Source organism: Microtus oregoni, unplaced genomic scaffold (genome assembly GCF_018167655.1).
Source record: "Microtus oregoni isolate MIOR12 unplaced genomic scaffold, Mior012 000023F_ref0000262, whole genome shotgun sequence".
NCBI lineage: Eukaryota > Metazoa > Chordata > Mammalia > Rodentia > Cricetidae > Microtus > Microtus oregoni.
This window is the reverse complement of record NW_024543082.1, coordinates 30,606,765-30,629,894: the sequence shown is the minus strand read 5'-3', so window position 1 is coordinate 30,629,894 and position 23,130 is coordinate 30,606,765. Positions and strand designations below refer to the sequence as shown.

Below are 23,130 nucleotides of genomic sequence, written 5' to 3'. Positions count from 1 at the left end.
AATATAAATGGAAATTGTACGTTGAAATGAAAATATGCCACCAACTTTAGATCATTCTTATCATTAAGAAACAAGCAAGGCAAAGTGGAACTGTTCTTTGACACATGATGGCCGGGGAACGATTAGAACATTGTGTTCTTACCTCATGAGCATTTCAGCCAAGCTCTTTGCATCTGGGGAGAGAAAGCTGGTGTTAGTACAAGATCAACAACTCATAATTAATATACACTTAGAAGAAATCAACTCATTTATGTGGTCATAACAAACCCTCCAGTCAGATGGCAAGCCATTTCAAGTGCATTTGTTTACCAATGCTACACTAATGACCAGAGGCTTTATGGTTCCTTTATTTCTTCTACATATGACTCTTTTATGGCTTTTATTTATAGCAGAAAGATGCATGAGGATCCTGTGCCCATAAAACTGCAGACATCTATTAAACTTTTTATTCCAATCTATTTATTTATCACTTCTAGAAAATCCAGTTTTATATTCAATACTCAAAAAATTAACGTTTGGGAAAAAATCATTTATGTAGAACAAACTGACTTTCATTACCCATGAAAGACAAGAATGGAAAATTTAAGTCACTGTGCCTCGCTTTAAAGGGGTTCAGTCTAGAGCTCTGTGCCCTCAGGTTGGTCACTGATTTTTTTTTTTTTTTACAAACTTGGATGTTTTATTTCAAACTCAGAAATAAAACTTTATTGTGGAATACCCCTCCCCCATACCCCAAACACTATTTATAGAGACCTGGTTATCACCTCTGACACAAGAAATCATATCTCAGAATATTGTAGGACAGATCGACTTATTTGGTAACACTATTTAGAGATGGCTCTAAAGTATGATTTATGCTTTTTACACATTCCCCCCTGGCAAAAGTGAAGCTTCCTTTCCTGGAACACAAAATCCTCGTGGTCTCTGTCTCCTCTCTCTGTCTCTGTCTCTCTCTCTCATTTATTTCACTGCTCTCTGATTTTATGTTAGGCACCCTGTTCAAGGAATCGAACTTTCTGGAAATGGATTTGTTTGATGAAGAAAGGCATACACAGGGACATTTGCACCTCCTCCTCTGGGGGCTGTGATTTGCCTGTTTTGTCCCATGTGCAAAGATGTAGGGACAATCTCAGATCAATTATCTGGCGATGACCCCAAGAGATCGCTCTATGCCACCGGGCCATGCCAGTTCCCTTTGGAAGCCTCAACGTGGGGGCCCCAGCTTTGTGCACAGATGGGTTCAGTATGGAAGACAAAACTTGCCCCCTCTATTCCGCCCACATGGAAAAACACAGGAAGCAAAATAGTACCGAATCTCCCAGCTCATGTCTATATATTTGTCTGCAAAGATGAAGTAAATAGCATGAATCTCTACTCTTCCTGAATGATTTAACAAGTACAAAGTAAATATATCTATGGGATGCCAGAAGCTGGGGAGTAATTAGCTCCATGTAACACCCAACAGTGGCTAGTACAATATGCTAAGGAAGAGGACAGAACTTTACAGAGTAAATACTTGTCTCCAGCTCACACTGGGCATGTTCATCTGAGATACCCAGCCCCACACACTTGCCATTACACTACATCTTTGTTCCAGGTTAGCCACCAGCACTCCTTGGGGGCTTTTCACACTAATGTGTAAGGTGCCAAGGCTTCACAAAGGAGAAAAGAATTTTCAAGTACCCCTCTGATTGAACAGACCTTGGCTGTAGCTGGTTGGTCTCCTTCCTGGCCTACGATTACTTTAGGATTGGGCCGCAAAGCCATGCCAGTCAACCCTGAAGCCCATCCTTGAGAACACATGTCTTCCTTCAATCTTAGCTACCATGTTTTGCTTCTATCTCAGTTGGAAACTTTGGGAAAGTTGTACTAGTTGAAATTCCTGTCTTCTACAAGTTCTCTGGAACTAAGCTAAGAAGCCCAACTCTTCAGCACAGTTTGGGTTTGGGTGATGTGACCCTGGAGCATGTTCTAAGGACTTGTATTATATCACACTTGTTATCTTAGGAGTACAAGATAAATTTCTCTAGTATCACTGCATGGCGGTTAGAGATGAGGACACGGGTTCTGAGTAGCATGTCCACTGTTGGTGGCTCACACAGTTTCTCTGCCATCCTAATGGTGCTTTGTACCTGGAGAAGAGTGAGAGAGGTAGACCCCCAGGGACACCAAGGATACTAGTGCATCAGACTGGGGAGAAAGAGACTGACCTCTGCGTGGAAGGGGCCAGGAACCTCAACTGAGGGGGTAGACTTGAGTGGTCAATCTGCTCCAACACAGAGAACTCACAGCATGGGGATAATGAACTTGTTCAGGAAAGAATGTGTCTCTTTGACTGGATAGAGAGGTCATTGGCTTGGTGATGGATGGGGGTGGCCCCAGCGTTATGGAGGTGACTAGCATGGTCTGAAAGCTGCTGCCTGGCTAAGATAAGGCTGAAGATGACAGAGGGGGTAGCTGGGGATGAGAGGGCTGTCCACTGGTACTCATCATGTCTTTTACTCAGGAGGGTTGGATAGGAAGTTGGATGCTGTGTTCTCCCACCAGCTTCTTATAGGGGACCAAGTGAGAACCTGTGAGGCTTGGATTAAGGAAGCAAGTGGCCCAGGAGTGGGAGTGACATTACAATGATATTAGAGTGATATTAGAGCCCTGACAGTGGTAGTATGGACAGGACAGACAGACTGCACAGAGCCCAGGGAAAAGGCTAGAATGGGGATCCTCAGCGGGGGATAGGACCAGTAGTCTAGTAGGACATGGAACCTAGCTTTAAGTGAAGAGCTGAGGAGACCTCACCTAGAGGTGGCGCTAGAGGTGCTGGGTGGGGCTATTTACAGGCAGGCTAGGAGTCAAGTTAGGGAAAGATCTGGCAAAGACAAGGCTTGAACATTGCTCATGCTCCTATAGGAGAGGGTAAAGCCCAGTGTCACATCTCAGTCGTGCTTTCATTTAGGGAAAGGAGAGAATCTGGAGCAAGTTAGTATATCATAATAATTGTGGAATATAGGATCTTAACAGTTACAGAGGCCTACAAATTAGCTTCCTAATGAAATTTAAAATCCCTTCCCTTGGGTCACAGGCGGCTATTACAATGTGCGCTACCTTGAGGGGGTCCAGAGCTGGGGTGGTGGGTCACCAAGGTGACTGTTTCCTGTTGTTGTACATCAAGTGCCCCCTAGCATTCCAGGATACCCAAAATTCAGCGCTCCCCCAACATCTCCCCATAAGACCTTGTATTTTGTTTTTTCTTCTCGGCTCAGTTACTAACTGGAGCGACCCAAGAATCAGTGTCTAATCTATTTTTATCATGAGGGAGAACCAGAAGAGCAGCTGATTTACACGTGCCTCCCAGGGCCACACCTATGATTGACACTCAAAAGCAACTCCATGCAGTAGGGATCTGCAGCACTGAGTTGCTCATTGGGAACTCCTGTGGTGCTCTAAGGTGTCCTACCACTCTTGATTCCTGCTATGCCTTTGACTCCCTCCCTCCCTCCCTCTCTCTCTCTCTCTCTCTCTGTCTCTCTCTCCTGAACTTGTTGTGATATGACTGGACTTCCAAGGCCCTCAGCTCTACGTTGGCTCTCTGTCCCCTCGGGGCACCACTGGCAGTTGGCACCGTGGCTCTTCTCTGAGCTTGTAGCTGAACATTCTCCTATCTTGCCTGTGGTCACCTGTTCAAATACCACTTTCTCTCCCTCTTCCTCTTTGCCTCCTGGGTATAGCCTAGTCTTCAGTAGATGGGAACTGGCCCAAGACTTCTTTGGGATCCTCTTTTATTGCTGTTTTCAGACAAGGTCTTGCTATATAGTCCAGTCTTGGTTCACACTCCTGATCTGGTATCAGCCTCCTCAGAGCTGGGGTCACAGGTGGGTACCATCTCACTTGACATTCCAAGGATACAGTTGCCCTTGCTGGTACTGAAATTCTTGATACACTTTCTGTCTATAGTAATAAGACCTTCTGAGGCCATCTAAATAGTATTGCTGTTCTCATGCTTGGGCTAAGTCTTCTCTTCTTGAGTTTAAATTCTCTAAAATTCTCAAGTACTTCTCACAGGGCATAATTTCTAGGTAATTCCTTACTTTGGGCCCTCTTTTATGAAAGGGTAGTGATTTCATAATGTCCTTTATTTAACCAGCCTGAGTGCAGATAGTTTTATATGTATATATATATATATATATATATATATATATATATATATATATTCTCTTCCCACACACTCTTGAGATTGCCATATCCCTTACAGGAGCTGCAAATGATTTTCTACAACTCGTATAGAAGACTTTGCAGTTCTGCTGATTAAATGTCACTCTCTTGACTGTAGCCTTCCAAACTCCATGCTCTCTGGACTCTTCGCTCTGCTATCTTTGTCTTCCTGCCCATCTGTATGAGCTACATACCACAGTCTGCCCAGTCCTCCATGGGGCTCACCACAACTGACTTCCTTCCTTATTAGCCAACCTTGCCAAAACAGAGAGTGGGTCTCTCCCACATCTCTGGTGGCTCCTATTCCATTTCTTGATGGCTCAGAAACCAGCCTTTCCACAGCTTAAGTTAGCTCACTTCAAAATAAAAGGTTATGAACTGGTTAGTTCTTAGATGGGCAGATACTCCCCATCACCTGGCATCTCTCATTCACCTTTGGTGATCCAAAGACTCTCCACAAAAATTTGTGGGTCACGGTGGGAAGATTTTGCTTAGAAACTTAAAATGGTCTCCCTTGGGGTCTCTCAGAACTTGAACCCTGTGATCTGATTCCTGATCTTTCCTGTGGTAGTTGTGGGGAGTCTTCAGTGAGACGCCATAGCATTAATTGGTGTCTACGCTTTACTCATTGTCTTTTGAGAAGTGTGATTGTTTTATTTCAACACTGAAAGACCAACTAGCTCCCAGCAACCTTAGCTACCCTGTAGGTTTGGGGAAAAACAGCCGGCTAATCAGGGCTCTGATAATGGTTAAACATTTAGAGCTGTCTCTGTCTGTCTTTCTCTTCTCATCTCCTTTAGTCAGCCTGTCCACCCTTCCTTCTTCTTCCTCCCTCCCTCCCTCCCTCCCTCCCTCCATTCCTCCCTCCCTCCCTCCATTTTCTTCTTTTTATAATTACTGGTCCTGACGTTCTGGCTCAAACAGCCTCCTCCTGCTGCACAGCAGAACAGATGTTGGGAGGTTTTCCTTCCACCTGCCATCTGTTCTGTGGGAACATCACCCAGAGCCCAGCTCTTCCTGCCCAAACACAGTCAAGGCAGCCCTGTGTATAGATTTCTATGTTTTCACATGTTCATATTTCAGATCAATCTGAGATAAAGACTGGATGAAATGGCTCCTGAAGTCCTTAGCTACTTCTACACACCTTTCTCTACTCCTCTACTAATCTGTTGTGTAGGGAATGATGGAGAAAGTCTACCAAGCTAGTCCAGTGATAGAGACTGTGTGGAAGGAAGGGGTTTCTGAAGCTGTTTTTCAGCTTCTGAATGATACAAGGGAGACAGGAAAATAATGACAGGGATAATGATGACTGGGCTGTCACTGCTCATCTGCTTGTGGAGAAGAGATCCATGTGTGCAGGAGGTAGAGGACTATGAGGGTCTGCCAGTGGGCAAGAGGCCATGCACCTGAGCACATGATACTGACTGGCTTCCAACTGGTCAATGGTGAAAACACTCAGGGAGAAGTGTGGAAGTATGGCAGATATGCAAGGCACAAGTTACATATCAACGTGTTGATAAAATTAGGAACCATATGACAGGGCGAGGTAATCAAGTTAAAATGGATTAACCAGGGGGTTTTGGAGGTAGGAATTTCATTTACATGCTTTTGATAGCCTTCTTACTTCTAACTCCATGAGTCATTGCTAGTCATTAAAATTTTATTGAGAAGCCTATCTCTTAGTTCCACATGCCAAGTTTCTTGGTAGGACAGGGGTTGGAACAGTGATCTGAACTCTCTTCTTTTTTTATGTTCCAATGTTTCCTTGGACCTTTTCACTCTTGAAAGATCCATCCTGGCCTCTAGTTTTCAAGTCCACAACATGGACATTGGCAATGCCAATATCCCATCAACTCTCCCAGGTGTTGATGGGAGAGGACTCTAGAAGTGCACGGGTCTGTCAGGTCTGGGAGACACACCCCGGGGGTCTCAGGAGCATCACAGTTTGGCCTTGTTCAGTGTCTGTGCACCCTCTGAGGATACTGTTCTCACCTTGGCTCTGCTATGTGTGAAGGAGCACACTACTAGATTTGCATAATGTCATGGAGTGGTCCACTCACCCCTTCCTGCAGCCCAGCAAGGCTTTCTTAAAAGTCTGAACAGCTTCATATTTTAAACACCTGTATGTTTGTTACGTTTCTTTGAGAGAAGAGAGGAAGAGAGAGAAGGAGAGAGGGAAGGAGGAAGGGAGGGAGAGAGAGAGAAAGAGAGAGAGAGAGAGAGAGAGAGAGAGAGAGAGAGAGAGAGAGAGGAGAGTAAAGACAGATCATTCTCACTCATAGCCTCAGGTCTGTTTGCTTGTCTGAAGCTCTTGAGGAAAATGGAGTGTGCTTGGACTAACCTCACCTCAAAGCAGAGAGGAAACCATCTATGGACAGAGGATCTGTTTGCTGCTCCACTCATCAGAAGTTCCTATTTGAAAGTTCCCTACCATCAGCCCCACTTCTTGGTGCGACTGACAAAAGGATATCATAAAGTAGCTATTTTTTGCAAGGGCTGTAAACCTGCATTTGGATTTTTACAAGATCCCAGCCAGAACTTCTCTTCTAGCGACTGGCATGCTTGTGTGGAAGATTTTAAAGTTGAGGAGAGATAAATGTCCCCAAAGACCGTCTTAATGTGCTCGCGACCTGAGAAAATCGCAAGAGCAAACAAGGGCAGGCCAGAGCACCCTGGCAAGCCAGGCAAGATTCCAGGGACAGCCTGACATCCACGGTGCCTGCTCTTGCCCGCCTGTTGTGGTGTCCAGCTCACCAGCTGCTCCTGGTTCACCTCCATCTCATCTCAGTGCCTGCTTATTCTCTACCCTCACACAGAAACTCTCATCTTCTTGGTTCTGCTCTGAAAACTGTGGAGAAAGGGAGAGAAAGGATAGGATTGCTCAAGGGAGGAAGAGAGGATGAAAGATGAAAGAGAAGGAAGAAAGCATTGGAGGAAAACGAAAGAACAAAAGCTTTCATATAAAGGATCCTGATTTTGTGTGTGCGTGTATATCCATGTGTGTATGTGTGTGTGCGCATTTGTGCATGTGTGTGTACATACATGTGAGTTCGTGTGTGCATTCATTTGTGTGAACGTGCGCGTCAGTTTGTGTGTGTGCGCATTTGTGTGTGTGTGCACATGAGTTTGTGTGTGTGCCTGTGCGCACGTGTGTGCATATGTGTGTGTGTGCACGCGCGTGGTGGTAGCTCATGTTATATAGGTGCGCATGTGTGTGTGGAGACCAGAAGACACTCTTGGGCATTACATCACAAGCACCATCAGTCTGTCCACCTTGGTCAGGTGACCTGGAGTTTGACAAGAAGGCTGTTCGCTGGGCCTGTTTCTACCTTCTAATGCTGGGATTGCCAAGTGTATACCACCAAATACCTTAGTAGCATCTGAGGACCAAACTCAGATGCCCATGCTCATGAGGTGGACACTTAACTGAACAACCCTCAGTCCCCATACCATGTTTTCTTAACCACCGTTTGTTGGCTTGGCAATGAACCCCCAAGGGTCACCATTTTTTGCATTTTCCCCTTTCTCTGGGGTAGGGAGTTTGCTTTTTTCCTTTCTTCTCAAGCTTAAGTGCCAGTGTGCTCTAAGCCTGCCTGCGCTTAGGAGAGTTCAAGTTGCTTTTTGGTTTTAGAAATGGGGAAAGCTTTCGATTGCTTACAGGAAAAACTAGTCAGGAGGATTAAGCAAATGGAAACAACTCCTCACAGACCCCCCGGGTCTGCACCTCGAAAACCATGAGCCCAGATTCTCATTGGAATGGCTATCTGGCATTTGTCAGTTTGGAAATCTTCATTCATTTTGGAGCATGTTTGACATAGTGAATACTTTCTGTCCTAAGGGGAGATGGTGTTTTTCTAGAGAAGTAGTCAAATTGCTGCCAGGCAGCCATGCCAACTGATCGCTATGTTTATCTTACTTGAGGTAGAATTCTGGATCGGCAAAGCCAGCTGACCCCTGCTAAGTGGCACCAACGCAGGATTTCAGGCCCTCACCCCCCCCCCCCCCCCAAACAGCAGAGATTTTACTAATATCGGAGGGGAGTACTAGACCCGGAACCAAATTTTTATTAGGTTGGAGCTGCTGGGATTCTGGGTCCAGCTGGTGGCTCACTCTCTAACCTTGCAGTTCAAAGGATCTAGGAGTTGGGGGAAACCAGGGCATCATTAAAAGCAAGACACAGCTTCTGAAGTCCTGGATAAGGATATAGATTTAAAAAAAAATCTAGTACTTGGAGACAATTTAGAAGGTCGCTGTGCTCTAAATTTAGTAAGTCCTCAGGAAGGGAGAATATAGGTTGGCTGCGCTGCCTGAGTCCCACTTCCTTTCATTTTATTTTTGCATAGAAGAAGATTACCTTGTCCTCCTCTAACTAGGTTGATCCTCTGCACAGCACGATGTGCCATCCACACAAGCATTTCAGTTACGTCTAACTTTGGACAACGCCACTGAAGAAGGGGAACAATCTGAACGTGGCCTCAAACAACCTCAAGTGCATCCACGAGGTGCTCTTATTTCTCCTAATTCAAATGGGCTAGCCCCAGTTTTGATCCTGCTAAGTGAATGTTCAGGCAACACCAATGTGTTCCTAGAAAGGCTGGCCTTATTTTGGACAAGAAAAGCGTGGCAGGAAACAGTATTCTCCGTGAAACTTATAAACCTATGGGGACTGGTTGGAATATAAGCTCAGGATCTGTTGTACGTGGGCCAGCCTTTAATTGAGTACCATTGCTAATGAATTCTGAGGGGGTTAATAGACACTCATGACTTTAAACTCCGTGACTGCGTCTGAGTTGGAAGCGATTTATGCTGTTAATGGACATTTCAAGAGGGTAGGGAGCTTGTAGATCTCTCTGGGGACTGGCCTGGCTTTCCATGATTTTCCTCTTCTCCATGGTTCTCTGTGGGCCCATCACTTACTCTGTTCTTTTAAGGCAGCACATCTGAGGATTACAAAGAAATGAGTGTGTCCTCTACTTCTACACTCCTAGAGGATCACTGTCTACTGTTCGAGGGTCTTGGGGATCTTTTGATTGCCAGGACCTTGTCAAATTCTTGTGATCAAAAGGAATTGGGGAATAGGAAAATGCTGTTTTTTTTTTCTTTACATGTGACCCATTGTAGATAACCAACCCTGGATTGCTAAATTAAATCCATCTCAACTTGCCCTTTAAGTCTGGCGTTAGAAAGTGGTGGGGTCTGAACTGGGTACCACATTCTTTGCATTATTACCCCTATCCTGCTAGATTCTTTGTTCTAGAAGTTTTTATGGGGTACTTAAAAATGCAAGAGTGTTGGTACTCTGTTGCTGAAACAAGCTACTTCCCTTGAATTCTTTGCTCCTTAGCATCTCATGGGAATACAGCCTGTCTGTCTTGCTGCCTCCCTCCCTACTGGCTCTTCCTTATCTCCTACACAAAGAAAACAAAACAACTTCAGGGACTGAGAGCCTGTGTCCTCAGAGGTGGTGGACTTATTGCAAAACATGAGAGTTAGATATAGAGATGCTAGCAAAAAAAAAAAAAAAAAAAACGTTACTCCCAGAATATTCTCTGCAAATCAACAAGTAAAGGTCAGGGGACTGGTAAGGAGGAAAAGTTGTAACACGGTGGGTCTCCATCAGTCTGACCTGCTGGCAACAGCTTTTGTTGGAAATGCTCTTGGGAAGGAAAAGGCAGCATTAGGTGCTGACATTATAAGTCCAGTTATGAAAACAAAACAGTATCTGAGGAAGAGGAAATAGGAAATAAGTGAGGGAAGGGGTTTGGCAGATGCTACAGCCCTGAGAAGCCCTGTGCAACTGGTTCATCCATCTGCTACCACATCCATATGAGTCAGCCCAGGTCATCAATAAGACACGTTCGTGGCTGGTGTGAAGAGTCTCCGGCAATTCAGGCCTTCTAAATGGAACTAGTCTGACACTGCTGTCTATATGAAAGGAGGACTGGCACTGGATAGATACCTCAAAGACAACGTCCCCAAAGCCCAGGCCATGGTGATTTATGGTGAAAGGGTTTCTTAAAATGTCCATTTGGTACTTTAGTGACAAACACTCTAAGTGCAATGCAACATGATCCTCTTTCTACTAACTTTCTCAACACATTGGGTATTATTCTATCTTTGTGACAGACTCTTAACTTTCCACTATCATCTCATCCCTACCTCCTTCATGCTTTAGGATTTGCCTGAAACCCTGTTGGGGCACGTGCGACCTGCTACATGCTGAGGAGTGCATATCTCAGTAGTACTAAGAGTCGAGGGAGCATGTTATCTTGATCTATGTGAAGCATCTATCAAAGCACTTAGGTTATCTATAAAATCAAAGTGAAATTGATTCAGGAAGAAAATCTTGATGCGAAAGTTGACTCATCTGAATTTCTGGGCCCTGAGATATTTAATGGAAAGAGTTATAATGTGCAGAAGGACAAAAAGGGATTTTAAGTTGGCAGAGTGAGGAGAAATTGATAGTAACAGGTGTGAGGGACACATGTCAGGAGATCTCTGAAGAGGGAAATGGACCACACAGCATCATGCCCAGCTGAGCTTATGGGATCACGGTCAAATGAAGAACTTACAGATGAGAGTATGGAATCAAGGTCTGGGAGGGCACCATGGATATGCTTGAAGGGCATTACATTGAAGGCTTACCCCTTGAATGTAACTCTGAAGGCTACAGAGATGTGACACCCATCCACACTGTCTTTGATAACAGAAACACAAGTACCCCATGGGTGCCCTTGATCAACGGCTTGGTCCAAGACCTGATAAGCAGGGGATACAGAATGATCCCTTCCTAGAGTTTACACTGAAGAGCAAGGGCTGTTGGCCAGGAAGTGTGAAGTGCCTCATCACCCAAAACCACACAGAAACGGAATCTGTTCACCATGGCTCCCTAGCCTGTGTCCTGCTGTGTTTCCCTTGCAGGTGAACTCTAATCCAGGAAAGGGTGCGTTTTCTGCCTCACTGCACGCTCCCTGCACCACGAGTCCCTATCTCTGCTTCCAGGCAACATCATTTTCATTTCCAGAGCAAATCTCAAAGCTCCTTTTTTTCTTTTCTTGCTACAGCCGTAATTGGTGGCTTTACCAGAACCACTAAAAATCAAACAGAGCAGGCTTGAAAATCCCATGAGAAATTAATTTTCTATGTCTGCCAATATCTAGGATTTAGGGGACTTGTAAAGGGGCTGCTTGCACTCCATTTCTGATTGCCTGTGATTGAATGCTTTGTTCCCTACCCCAGGGCTCCAAAATCTCACAGAAGCCACATCAGGCACCGAGCTGAACTAGCTGGCAGAGCAGGCGCCTACAGGACATGTCTTTGCCCTGGGGCATGGCCTCTGGCCGGCCTCTCTCTAGGGAGCCTAGACCTACCTCTCAGCCGCTTCAGCCTCTGTTCCCGCCGTCTCCGCCGCACCACCAGCAGCAGCACGAAGAGCAGCAGCACGCCGATCAGGATGCAGGAGATGGTCACTAGGATCTTGAGCCCTTCATTGGTGGTCAGCCCTTCTTCGCTCTGGACAACTGACTTAATGAGTGGAGGGATTGTACCTGAAAGCAGGGCCACGATGTTAGATGGCTATTAATGGCGACGGCATGGTGGAGTTTTTAGGGATGACGGGTTACAGAGAAAACCGCGCGGTGTGATCCGGGGGTGTCCGTGTGATGAGAAATGAGGGGAACTTTCCCGTAAGTCTCTGTGGATTGGACTAGCTCACTCATCTTCCCTTGGTCCAGACTCCTAACTCACTCTCTGTGCTAGCTCCTCTGGAAAGGACTGCGATTCGCACAGATTTCTAGGATGCCACGGCCTGACAGTATGACACCTGGGCTCCTGCTCACCAAAGCCAATTCACCTGAAATCCAGTGCTCACTTGGCTGCACCCATAGTGCTTTTGCTAAAGGCTGTTTGAACAATAGATTTATTAACTGCATGGAAGATCTCCTGAGAGGAGAATGTAAGGAACACAAGCCTAAAGAAGGATATACCTTTAATCTTTTAATTATTCTCGATTTCAATCCCAGTTTCATAGCTGCTTTTAAGATTCCCAGTTTAGGGTAGAAGAGCAAAGGGCAGTTCTTCAAAGGGGGTCCTTCTGGGTCGCTGAAAAGGGCATTGCTAGCAGGGAATTGCTACACTGCTCGACAAAAATTCACATTATTTAGAACTGAAAGAAAAAATAGACATGAAGTGAACTCTGGGCTGTCTTAAGATGCTTTCTGCCCCAAGGATGAACATGCGTTTAGAGATCTAAACAGACATCTGTTTTTTATGGGACACACTTCTTGCCATTCTCTATTATATAAGGCATTCTACTCTCACTGCCTTTTCCATGTAAGCTAGGAAGCCAGGGCTTTAGGAAAAATAATGCAGAAATAATGCCATTTCCCCGAGAGCAAAGATGATCTTATCTTGCATTTAGTAATTGGAGCAGTGAAAATACAACCATTGGCCCTCTCTGATCTCTGCTGGAGCCAAACAGAGTTCTTCCAAGTAGGTCTGGTAGCAGACCTAAGCCTACAAATAACCAGATACCAAGAGAGAGATACAGAAGAGGCACCTGTGGGCTGGTCACAGGGCACCACAAGGACATGAAGAAAGTTTTGGCAAAGGAAATAGAGGAGACTCAGATAAAGAGGTGGAGGAGTTGGGGATCTGACCTTTGTTTTTCCTAAAATGAAAACAGTACCTCAGGCACAGTAACAAAAGACACTAAAGGTACAGAGCCATGGTGTCATTCCAGCGGTCTCTACTGTCTTCTTCAAGGCAATGTAAGAATATGGACTCTCATTTCTGTGAGATTTATTTCAGAAAATATAATGCAGCTCACATGCCCTTTTCTAATATGATCTTGAGTTAAGTAAGAACATCACACCTAGCTGGGCGGTGGTGGTACATGCCTTTAATCCCAGCACTTGGAAGGCAGAGGCAGGCGGATCTCTGTGAGTTCGAGGCCAGCCTGGTCTACAAGAGCTAGTTCCAGGACAGGAACCAAAAAGCTACAGAGAAACCCTGTCTCAAAAAAAAAAAAAAAACAAAAAAAAAAACAAAAAGAACATCACACCTGCCTTAGAAAGCTGTACATTTAAAGTATGAGGACTATCTGTGACAGAACTTCTAGTGACGGCATCAGATGTGAGCAAACCCTTCACGTGTGGATTTCAGCAAGCTCTCCAGCCTCTGCCCATATGGGAGCATAGCCATGGGCTAGAATGTAGATGTCAAAAGTGACAAGAATACTAACTACTCAACAGGGTATGTGCTTACAGGGCACTTGGGTGAAGCCTTCAATGTGAAGTACTTGATAAAAGCCATTGATCTTGGCCCCTTGTTTTGTGAGAACAGAGAATGAAGCCCCACTGGGAGAAGAACCTTAGATGTGAATGCTGCTCTACCTATGCATGACCCTTGAGATGAGACTTCTCTAAATAAAGATACACAGAGAACATAGTGACAAGGTAAAAGGGACGTGGGTCTTTGAAGGGGAGGACAGCTATGCAAAGCCACAGTGGCTGACCCAGTGCCAGAGTCGGGGGCCACAGCAGACCACTGGGTAGAGCTCCAACACCAGAAGGGCTTCTCTCTGGAGTCCTTCTTGCAGCAGTAAGAGGAGTTTGGTTCTATCTGAATAGCACAGTAGAAGCAATGACTGTAGACAGGAGGTAGACACAAGCCAGATTAGCACCACGTGCCAGAGAGGAAAGAATAATTCAGGGCCTACTGGGACCACAGGCCATTCTGAGGAATGGAAAGAATAGAAGACTCAGAGGGGAGCTGGTTCACAGCTTCAAAAAGCCTGCTAAATCACCGCTGGTGAGCCTATCACTGCTATTCCACAGTGAGGGTCACTGGGAGACTACAGAATCATCATGGACATGCTGCAAGCAAGGCCTCCCAGAAGACCTACTAACTAACCCTTAGAGCGGCTGTCTCAGCTTCGCTGAGCTGGGTGTTATCCAATGATCAGTAGGAGACACCCAATACTAGAAAAAGGGCCAGAATTTAAATCATTTGGTTTTGGGCAACAGAAGGTCAAGAGACTCAGGATGTGTGTACACGTGTATATATGTACACACATGTGAATGTATGTACACAGGCCCACTGTGACCCCACTCGCCACCCTAGTCATCTCAGTGCCCCTGCATCTGCTCAGACTAACCTAACTTCCTTTGCCATGGAAAACTGTTGTGCACATGCATTTTAAGGGTGTAATGAGAGCAAACAGAAAAGTTGTTGTGTGGATTGGGATGGGTGGAGGAAGGGTGGGAGACAACAAAAGCAGTGTTAGCTCACAGTCATTTGCAAAGCAACAGAACCATGAGGCAGAGTCCTTCAGCCCTGAGAGAAGCCACTCCTTCACTAAGACCCCCAAGGGAGTCCCCGTGGGTCCTCAGTCTTTTGTTAACGGACACACAGTGATGGTCATCTGTGTGCAATGGACTAGGAAGCCCACAGAGAGGGGCTCAGAGGCCTGAACCCTAACGGGCTCTAGGGGCACTGCTCACTCCGTGACAACGACAGTATCTCACAGGAGAGTGAGCAGCACACGTGTGCACATCCCTGAGCCACAGACAGGAAGGTCATGAAGCCTGGCGCTTACTGCCATCGTAGTTCAGCGTGGCGAAGTTGGCTTGCTTCTCGGCGCAGCCGGCACTGTTGCACACCCGCATCTGCAGCTGGTACCACGTGGCCTCTTGCAGGTCGTACAGGATGTAGGACTTGGAGAGGGAGGTCCTCTGAGCCGTGGTCCAGACTGTGGTCCCGAAGGGTCTGTACTCCAGAGTGAAGGAGGTGATAGGGCAGCCCCCGTCGTTCCAGCCAATCAGATTCAGCCTCACCCGGGTGGTGTTGATGCTGGCAAAGAGTTCTTGCTCCTTGGAGAACTGGGGTTCTGTGGGTGGGACACAGGCAGTATCACCTTTGGGTAAATGGGTGATGGCATCGTGTTCAGGTGCTCGCCCTCGGCTACTGTCTCTGAGAAGCCTAGCTCTGGCAAAGGCCAGATCACCAGTCATTCACAGCAAGAGCCAAACCTTGGGAACCAACAAGTTTTCCCAACCACGAGGGCCTGCGCCTGAATGGATATGAGCTATTTTTACACAGTGGAGAGTTCTCTGAAGAACAGCTCTACTTTTCTTATGTGTAATCCTCCAGTGGTTCACCCGCTACAGTGTGTGGAGCTGAATAATTTCCCTTCTCATCAGACACTGAGTGGAGATTTGGGAGAAGGCAGAGTGGGATTTGGGAGGGATCAGCAGCTCTCCTCTACAACCCAAAGGCTTTGTTCAGAGGCCTCTGACACAGCGGGTCTAATTCTGCACAGACCAACCCCTCATCCCATGAATCCTTGTCCTATAATTCAAGTCTCAGGAGCTAAATCCAAATATTGTGCCTCTCCGGCCATATGGGTTTGCTCCCCTGGTAGGAGAGGAAACTCATCAGATCTTTCTTCTCCTTGCTACACAGAGAGGGATCCATGTCCCCCCTTCTTTTCTACTGTTTCTGGCTGCACCCTTGACCTCTGGGTGCTACTTCCTTGGGCTTTATTTCTTTGACTTTCTACTTTATTTCAGATAAAATCCCAATTCCTTTTCAAGGGTTAACCTATTAGCCTAGTCGTTTCCAGACTGAAAAGCTGTGAGGACAGGGGCCTCATTTCATGACTACCCACCCTGAGCACTCTTGCTGAGACCTTTCATGGGGTATTTTTGTCCTTGAGCAGCACGGGAAAGAATGAGATGGGTGACCAGAAGGTTCTGTGGTCTCTGTCGTCACTCTGCCAGTCTCATTTCAGGAATAAGGAAATTAAATACCTAAGACAACTCATAAGTATTTGCTGAGTCTTTCATGATCCTCCCCCACTTCATGTTGGGCGAGAAGAGATAGAAAAAATGGCAGGCAGACAAACAGGAAGGCATCTCACCTTTTCCCAGAGTTTTCGCTTCAATGATTTCGCTGATGCGGCCTGGTCCCACTCCATTTTGGGCAGTAAGAGTGAACTTATACCACGTGCCACACTTGAGGTTTTCCAGGCGGTAGGAACGCTCACTGGGGCTGATGGGAAAGCTACCCCACTGCTCGCTGTTGTCCTCGGAATACTGAAGGATGTAGCCTATCGGAATCGGGAAATAACTTCCTAGTTAGTGTTCTCTAACTCTGTGTGTTTTCAGAGAAGAGTAATTCTAATGCTTCCCGATCCCAGGAAATTTCCCCTATGTTGGGAGAAGTGCTGGGGGTGAACTAATTAGTGAGCCACTTGGGCTACACAAGTCATTATTGCTATGGTAACATTAGTGCACTCTTTCTTCCCATGCCCATTTAATACCATTTTGGACAGTACAGGGTGAGTACTAAGCTATCGAATATCTGCCCCAGATATTCAGATACACATCAGAGCGTATGTGTAAGTCTTTGGGTATAAGCTGAAGAGGCTATGTTGACAATGGGGGCAGAAGTGACAGTGGGAGCCTTCACTATTACCTCCTTCCTACATATTATTGGGGGGAACAGTTGCAACCACAGGGGAAATTGGCTCTAAGCTCTGTAGCTACCCAAACATTTCTATAGCAACCTGGCTTCTTCTCAGAGTGAACAGTCCATTTGACAATTCATTTCTCATCTCTCCCTAGAACCACCGTCTTCATGGTGTCTACTCTCACTGACCAGTGTCCATATCAGACATTGCCCTAAGCACCTTGCTTATGTCACCTTGCACAACGCCACAAACTGTGCTCTGACTCCACAGTGCCGGTAACAACAGAGGTGTGAGGACTCCTTGCCCGGGCATCCTGGAAACTCTTTCTCATATTCCTCATCACTGACATCTTCAGTCATGTTTCTGGAGTCAGATGGGTCTTCTTTGCTCTGTCCCTTGGTGCCTAGACTGTCATAATCTGACTTGTACAATGTCAGGGCCCTAGGGGACTAATATCTTCTATCTCTCTTTGGAGGGGGTGGGTTCCTCCTTTAACACAAACAGAACACTTCCCATCCACCACACTGCAGAAGTTCCATGCCCAAACTCGGATTCCCCAAGTCCCTCCCTGGGGTATCATGCAGCAGTGCTTCTGCATGCTGTTGTTATCAGTATCTTCCATAATCTTTCATCTGCCTGTTCTCTCTGGCTCCCTAAAGCCACAGAGCCCCCACTTCCTGGACCCTTTGCCCACTTTTGTGTTCCTGCCCTGAGTTCCCTCAATGTCACCCAATCTCGGCAGAAGATCTTTTCTCAGATCCCAGCCTCCACTCCAGATCACCCATATCCTGGGGACCGTGTTTAGCGCTCACCTCCTACCACAGAGGCCACTTCTATACCTAAGCAATCTGGCTCCCTGATTTCTATTCCCTGATGCAGCTGGATTCTGTAACATCGACATCCGTCAGTATAGGTGCCCAATGTATCATGCCCTCCGATGCCAGTGGCTTTGGGGACCACAATTTTCCAGGTATGTTCTGAATTTCCTGGGACGCTTGACTTGGAAATTCTTCATCAACCAAATTAGCTTCATTTCCAAGACCTTTTATGCTGGCAGCTACCCAGATCTCTCTCAAATTAGGATGCTAACAAAATTCAGACGATTTGGAATCTAGATCCTGGATTCCTTGAGCCCTTTTATTTTCTCCATGAGTTTTCCCTCTCCCTTCTGCAAGGCCATCTGAAGCATTTGAGCCCAGTTGTCCTGACCGGCGTCCGCACTGCACTCTCACAGACATTGGTGCCCCATGACCCTCTTCCCTCTCCAGCTGTCCAGCATCACTTTGAATTGCTGTAGCAATTTGACCACCACAATCAGTGCTGCATGGTATCTGCAGCTGGGTCCTGGTGGCTTCTTGGCAGCAGTGATCTTTTTTTCTCTGCTAATGAGTCCCTGTGCCTTGCACATGGCAGCCGCTTCAAAGCTGTCCCACGCTCCTCAAACCCACAGGCACAGCCTCACCCCTAATCATCAGCTATTTTTATAGAGTAACCTCACCTTTTTTCTTCCTGACAAAAATAAAAGAAAGAGACTCCCTTCAGCCAGCACCCAACAACTGGCTCTAGAAGACAGCCAAGTCCTGACTGTGGACACTTGTGATTTCTGGGGAGTGTGAGGATTCTCAGCAAGGCTGCAGTGCTGAGAATCAAGCTGAAGGAGACTGGATGCCATGCTCCCAGGAGCCAGAAGCTGGCTGGGTGCCTCATGGCTCCACCCTGCAATGCATGAGTCTTCCCATCTGTCTCCCAATCCTTGACCCTAAGTCCCATCCTCTTTTATGACCTCTGTTATGAATCGGCACTCATTCTCTCCCACCTCCTGCCTCTTCCTCTGGACAAGGGACTCTTTGCTTCAGCCTCCCTCAGACCTTGTTACAGTGCTCTGAATCCAAAGTCTTCCCGCAAACAGGTTGTTTTCAACCTGAACAGTCTGTGCCTTTGTACTTATGTACGGGGACAGTAACTGGTGAGTGGAAGTGATGACGCAGAGCTGACAAAATGTGGTGGGAACCTAACAGTTATTTGATGAGTATGCGGTATATTTATTACAGCTTTAATGACTTTCTTTCATGATTCTGGAAAGGAGAAAGGACCAAGGGGTTGCTAAAATTGGAAACTAGCGAGACCAGTGTAGCTTCTAGTGGAGAGAACTAGATGGCCTTCTGTTGTGGGATTTCAATCCCTTTAGCCAATGGCTTTTGGGGATTATGAATGCTAGGGTGTAGTTTTGTCTATGGAAATGACACTTTACAGCTTAGCTCTTGCCCTCTCTTGTTCCCGCGCTCACTTGGGCTGTTGGAATGGAGCAGGCAGCTTGCTCTTCACCCCTGGACAGAAGGACTGGACGAAGACAGCTAGATCAGTGGTGGCATCTAAACTGTTCTGTATCAGTGAGCATTTTTATTTTATACTTAAATAAATTGAGAACCTGTAACAGATTCTTGTGGTTTCCTGCTCTAGTCTTTATCATTTCCTTTTCTTTTATTTGTTAGTAGTCCACTATTAATTGTATTAACTATAGACTTATATATACTAGATAGTTTCGTACTGGGACTCCTTGGATAAATGATCCAAGTTTCAACAAACACCATATAAACAGATGCATGCTTCAGAAGCATGCAGAGATAATGGGAAAATTAATTTTCTGAAGTACTTGGGGAGAATAAACTATCACACAACAGTTATTTGATGAAGATGTGTCATTTTTTGGTCAGTGGATATTCCACAAAACAGTGATCTGGATGGCTGATCTCATTACCTCTGATGGAGCTACCCCCATTGTCTCCAGGGAGCCAGGAGAGGGTGATGGAGGAAGACGTCGTTTTGGATACAGTGAGCCGAGGCTGATCTGGTGGAACTAGAGAGGAAACAGTTTGTAGAAAACAAGAATTAGTTCTTCACATCTTCAATCCTCTGTAACAGTCATTTACCAAATCATTTGTAACAGCCATTGATTAAATATGCATTCTAGGTTGCAAACTAGGCAATTCATTTCTGTCAAAGTGTCTATTTCATTGATATCCCAGGCTAAAAAGACAGAATATAGTGAATCTGTTATTAAAGAAAAGTCAACCACATTTCTACCTCAACTTACACACAATTCATTTTCTCACCATCCTTAGACTCCTGAGTTGCTCATGACAGATTGAAATCTTTAAATTTACTGAGGACACAGGCACTAATTTATTCTGAACTTCAGTCAGGAAGTTAAGTGTAAATGATAGACACACTTGCTTAGTTATTCTGCTTTTCCCAAGAAAAAGGAAAGGGAAGATTCATTTAGCAGGAAGAATAATTATTAAAACTTCCACGTTTCAAGGAACAGCATACACACAAGCACATACACACAAACAAGCACATATATGTGCACACATATGCACATAAACAGATACAAACAAGCAGATACACAACTACACAAATACACAGACACATGCACATACACACATTTAGGCGGACACATGTACACACTGGCGCACATATACATGCACAAAGAACTCTGAAAACCAAAGCTGTGATGTGACAGTGGTTATGGTCATGTGTACCCAACCTCATGTAAGGATGGAGGGACACAGACTGCTAAACAATGGCCTTAATTCAATTCTGGACAAAACGCTAAATTGATTCACAATCAAATCATCCCAGACTTAGAGAGCACTCACAGAAAACATCCCTACTTCCTGGGAGGCAAGCCGGAAATGTTGACCCAAAGGCCTGAAACACTGACCCATTTGCTTAGGAAAAATAATTTAATGGTACCTTCAATAATTCCCTAGAACTATCCTGACTTCAATTAACTCAAATTTCAAGATAGATTATACAGTAATGTTAGAACATATGGTCCCTTGCCATCTTGTCCTGTACAGGAGAGTAATGATGGCATTTTCATTTGCTGCGATCTATTAACGTGACAATATCTGAATCCAAAGAATCACACGCTTTAATTTTCCTCTGATAAAAATATTCCTCCTTCAACTAAATCTGAAACCATTCAATTGCCATGTGGGTTTTGCACACTGATTTAATATCACATTATTTGAAAGTTGTTGTGTATATTTTTGTATGGCAATAAATTATTAAATGTCCTGCATCAAAAACAAAATATTAACAATTAGCTTAGAGCTTCAGTGGGCAACTCCACGAATGGCTGGAACTCTATGTCTCTTGTTATTCTACTTTGCTTTGTAGTTGATGCAAGATATGTCATTGTTTATTGGCTTAGTTAGCAGACATAAATGATCACACTCAGAGACTAACTTGCCACGAATGCTGTACTGGTTATACACACATGTGTAAACCATGCATGAGTTGAAATGACCAAGAATGGCTTTTTTAGAGATATTCACATATAGAAAGATTGGACATTTTATACATAACAAAAAAACAGAAGGACTTCACACATCACTTTGATTGGTTCAGTCTCTATCTTGCTAAATGAACATGGTATTTACCAAATAAAAACAGCAATGAGCTATTTCTGAGTTGGCTCAGTTTTGCTATCTGCATGTAGTAAAAGGCCACTCAAGAGGCCTCCAGCTTTGTACCTTGAACTTGCAAATTTAGGATGATCTCATCTGATCCCCAGTTGTTATTGGCGACACAGCTGTAATAGCCCGAGTCCTCTGCCTTCACTGTGCGAATGATGAAGCTTCCGTTGCTGAAGATGCTCCTACGGCCGTCAATCGTCACCAGGCTGGGTGTCCCGTTACTACCTCACAGGAAGAAAAATGCACAGATTAAAGAAATTACAACCCACATTAGCTGAGGTTGGCAAAAAGCATTAAGCCTTTCTCCGGAGCAAACAGCAAATTGCAACCTCAATTATTTTTGCATTATAAAATAACTTTCTTGTGATTATGTGACTAAACTGCTGACTAGTGGAGAATTTTTTTTTAATTCTTTCATTCAGAAGGTTAGAGCTGTGTCAATTGCCAAGAATTTAGCTCATCGAGTGGTCAGGTGCTCACGACTATTGTCACGTGCACATGCCTTCCTCTACTACTCAGCCTTTGGGGACTTTCTCACTGTGGCAAGAGTGAGAAACTCTTGTTGGCCAACTTGATCAAATCATGCATGGCAAACTAAACTTTGCAATCTTCTATAGACCTAAAATCACTTTCAAATCACAGTTCTTAATGAACTTAACATATGCAGAACAACAAGGCCTCTCCAGGGAACATGGAGCTGACCCTCCTGTGAAGAGTTCTTTGTCATCACAACCACAGTCAGGGTGGCAGCTTGTCCAGTTGAGTAGGGTCACTCCCAGGTAAGGCAGAGTGCCAGCTTGACCCAGGGAGCTTATGAATTTGCTTTGGATTAACCAACTTAAAATGCAACGAGAAAATTGCTCACGGGACCCAACCCATTATTTCAATCATTTACGCTTGTAAGTGCTTTTGTTTGAAAATAGGCACCCTTCTGAATCCGTTATTTTAAATCTCCATGCCTATTAATGAATGTTCAGCCTCTATTTATATCTGAAATTCTTCCCCTGCATAGTGATAAAGCATGTTTAAGAGACACGTGGACAGAACTCATTACTCTCCCTCTGTCTTGGTTTTATTATTATAGTAATCACTACAGAGCATGGAGAACCAGTTTTCCTGTTGGCTGAGTCCAAATGGGTTTGATTTCTTTATCTCAAGACAGGGTCTTGCAATGTGGCCCAGAAGGCTGTCCTTAAACTGGCAATGTTCCTACATTCACCTCTCAAGAGCTGGAACTACACGGGACTGTGTTCCATCTCTTATTTTGCTTTAATTATGTGTGTATGTGAGAAGAGGGGTGTGTAAACGTATTACCCATGGAGGCAAGAGGCTTTTGGATCCCCCTGGAGCTGGAGTGACAGGCGGTTATGAGGCACTGGATATGGGTGCTGGGTCCCCTCAGGTCCCCTGCCAGGTCAGTATTGAACTATCTCTCCAACCCCCGAATTCCATTTCTTAAAGTTCCTTCTGGGGGCATGTGCCTCAGGTTGTATTGTCCGTACTCTCTGAAGAAGAGAGAGCTGGAAAAGCTCCTGATGACTTGAGCACCTTGTCTCCATGCCTTGGCAACACAGAGCAAACGCCACTGCGATAATTGGTGGTCTGGTTCCTTTCCTCACAAGGGTTTTCATAGATTTCTGGTTCTGGATTGATAGAGGACTAATACATAGAGTTGATCAAAGCCGCATGCTTCTAAGCAATTTCTCCCAATGGAGTTGCAATGCTTGAAGGTTGGTGCTGGCTGCTCTTTCTACCTCATTTCAGGAGAGTGCTAGGTTTCTTCAGTTTCTATTAATATGCATAAAGTAAGGGGTTGGCATGTAACCCAGCAGGTAGAGTGCTTCCCTAGCATGTATGAGTGATGCTTTGCACTAAATATACTGGGCATGGTGGCATATGCCTTTAATCCTATGGGATTACGGGGAAATGGAGGCGGGAGATCAGAAATTCAAGGTCATCCTTAAT

At 45.2% G+C, this 23,130-nt stretch overlaps 1 protein-coding gene across 1 annotated transcript in view; it reads right to left on the bottom strand.

Annotated features, from left to right (window-relative positions):
- Positions 1-23,130, bottom strand: part of Dscam (DS cell adhesion molecule) — a gene marked incomplete at its 5' end in the record, with an annotated part of 553,946 nt that overhangs the window by 39,674 nt on the left and 491,142 nt on the right. The window contains 6 exons of the mRNA XM_041673080.1: positions 143-173; positions 11,580-11,756; positions 14,807-15,097; positions 16,130-16,318; positions 19,440-19,538; positions 21,223-21,386. Coding sequence (XP_041529014.1) covers positions 143-173; positions 11,580-11,756; positions 14,807-15,097; positions 16,130-16,318; positions 19,440-19,538; positions 21,223-21,386 — 951 coding nt within the window. The remainder of the gene's footprint in view (positions 1-142; positions 174-11,579; positions 11,757-14,806; positions 15,098-16,129; positions 16,319-19,439; positions 19,539-21,222; positions 21,387-23,130) is intronic.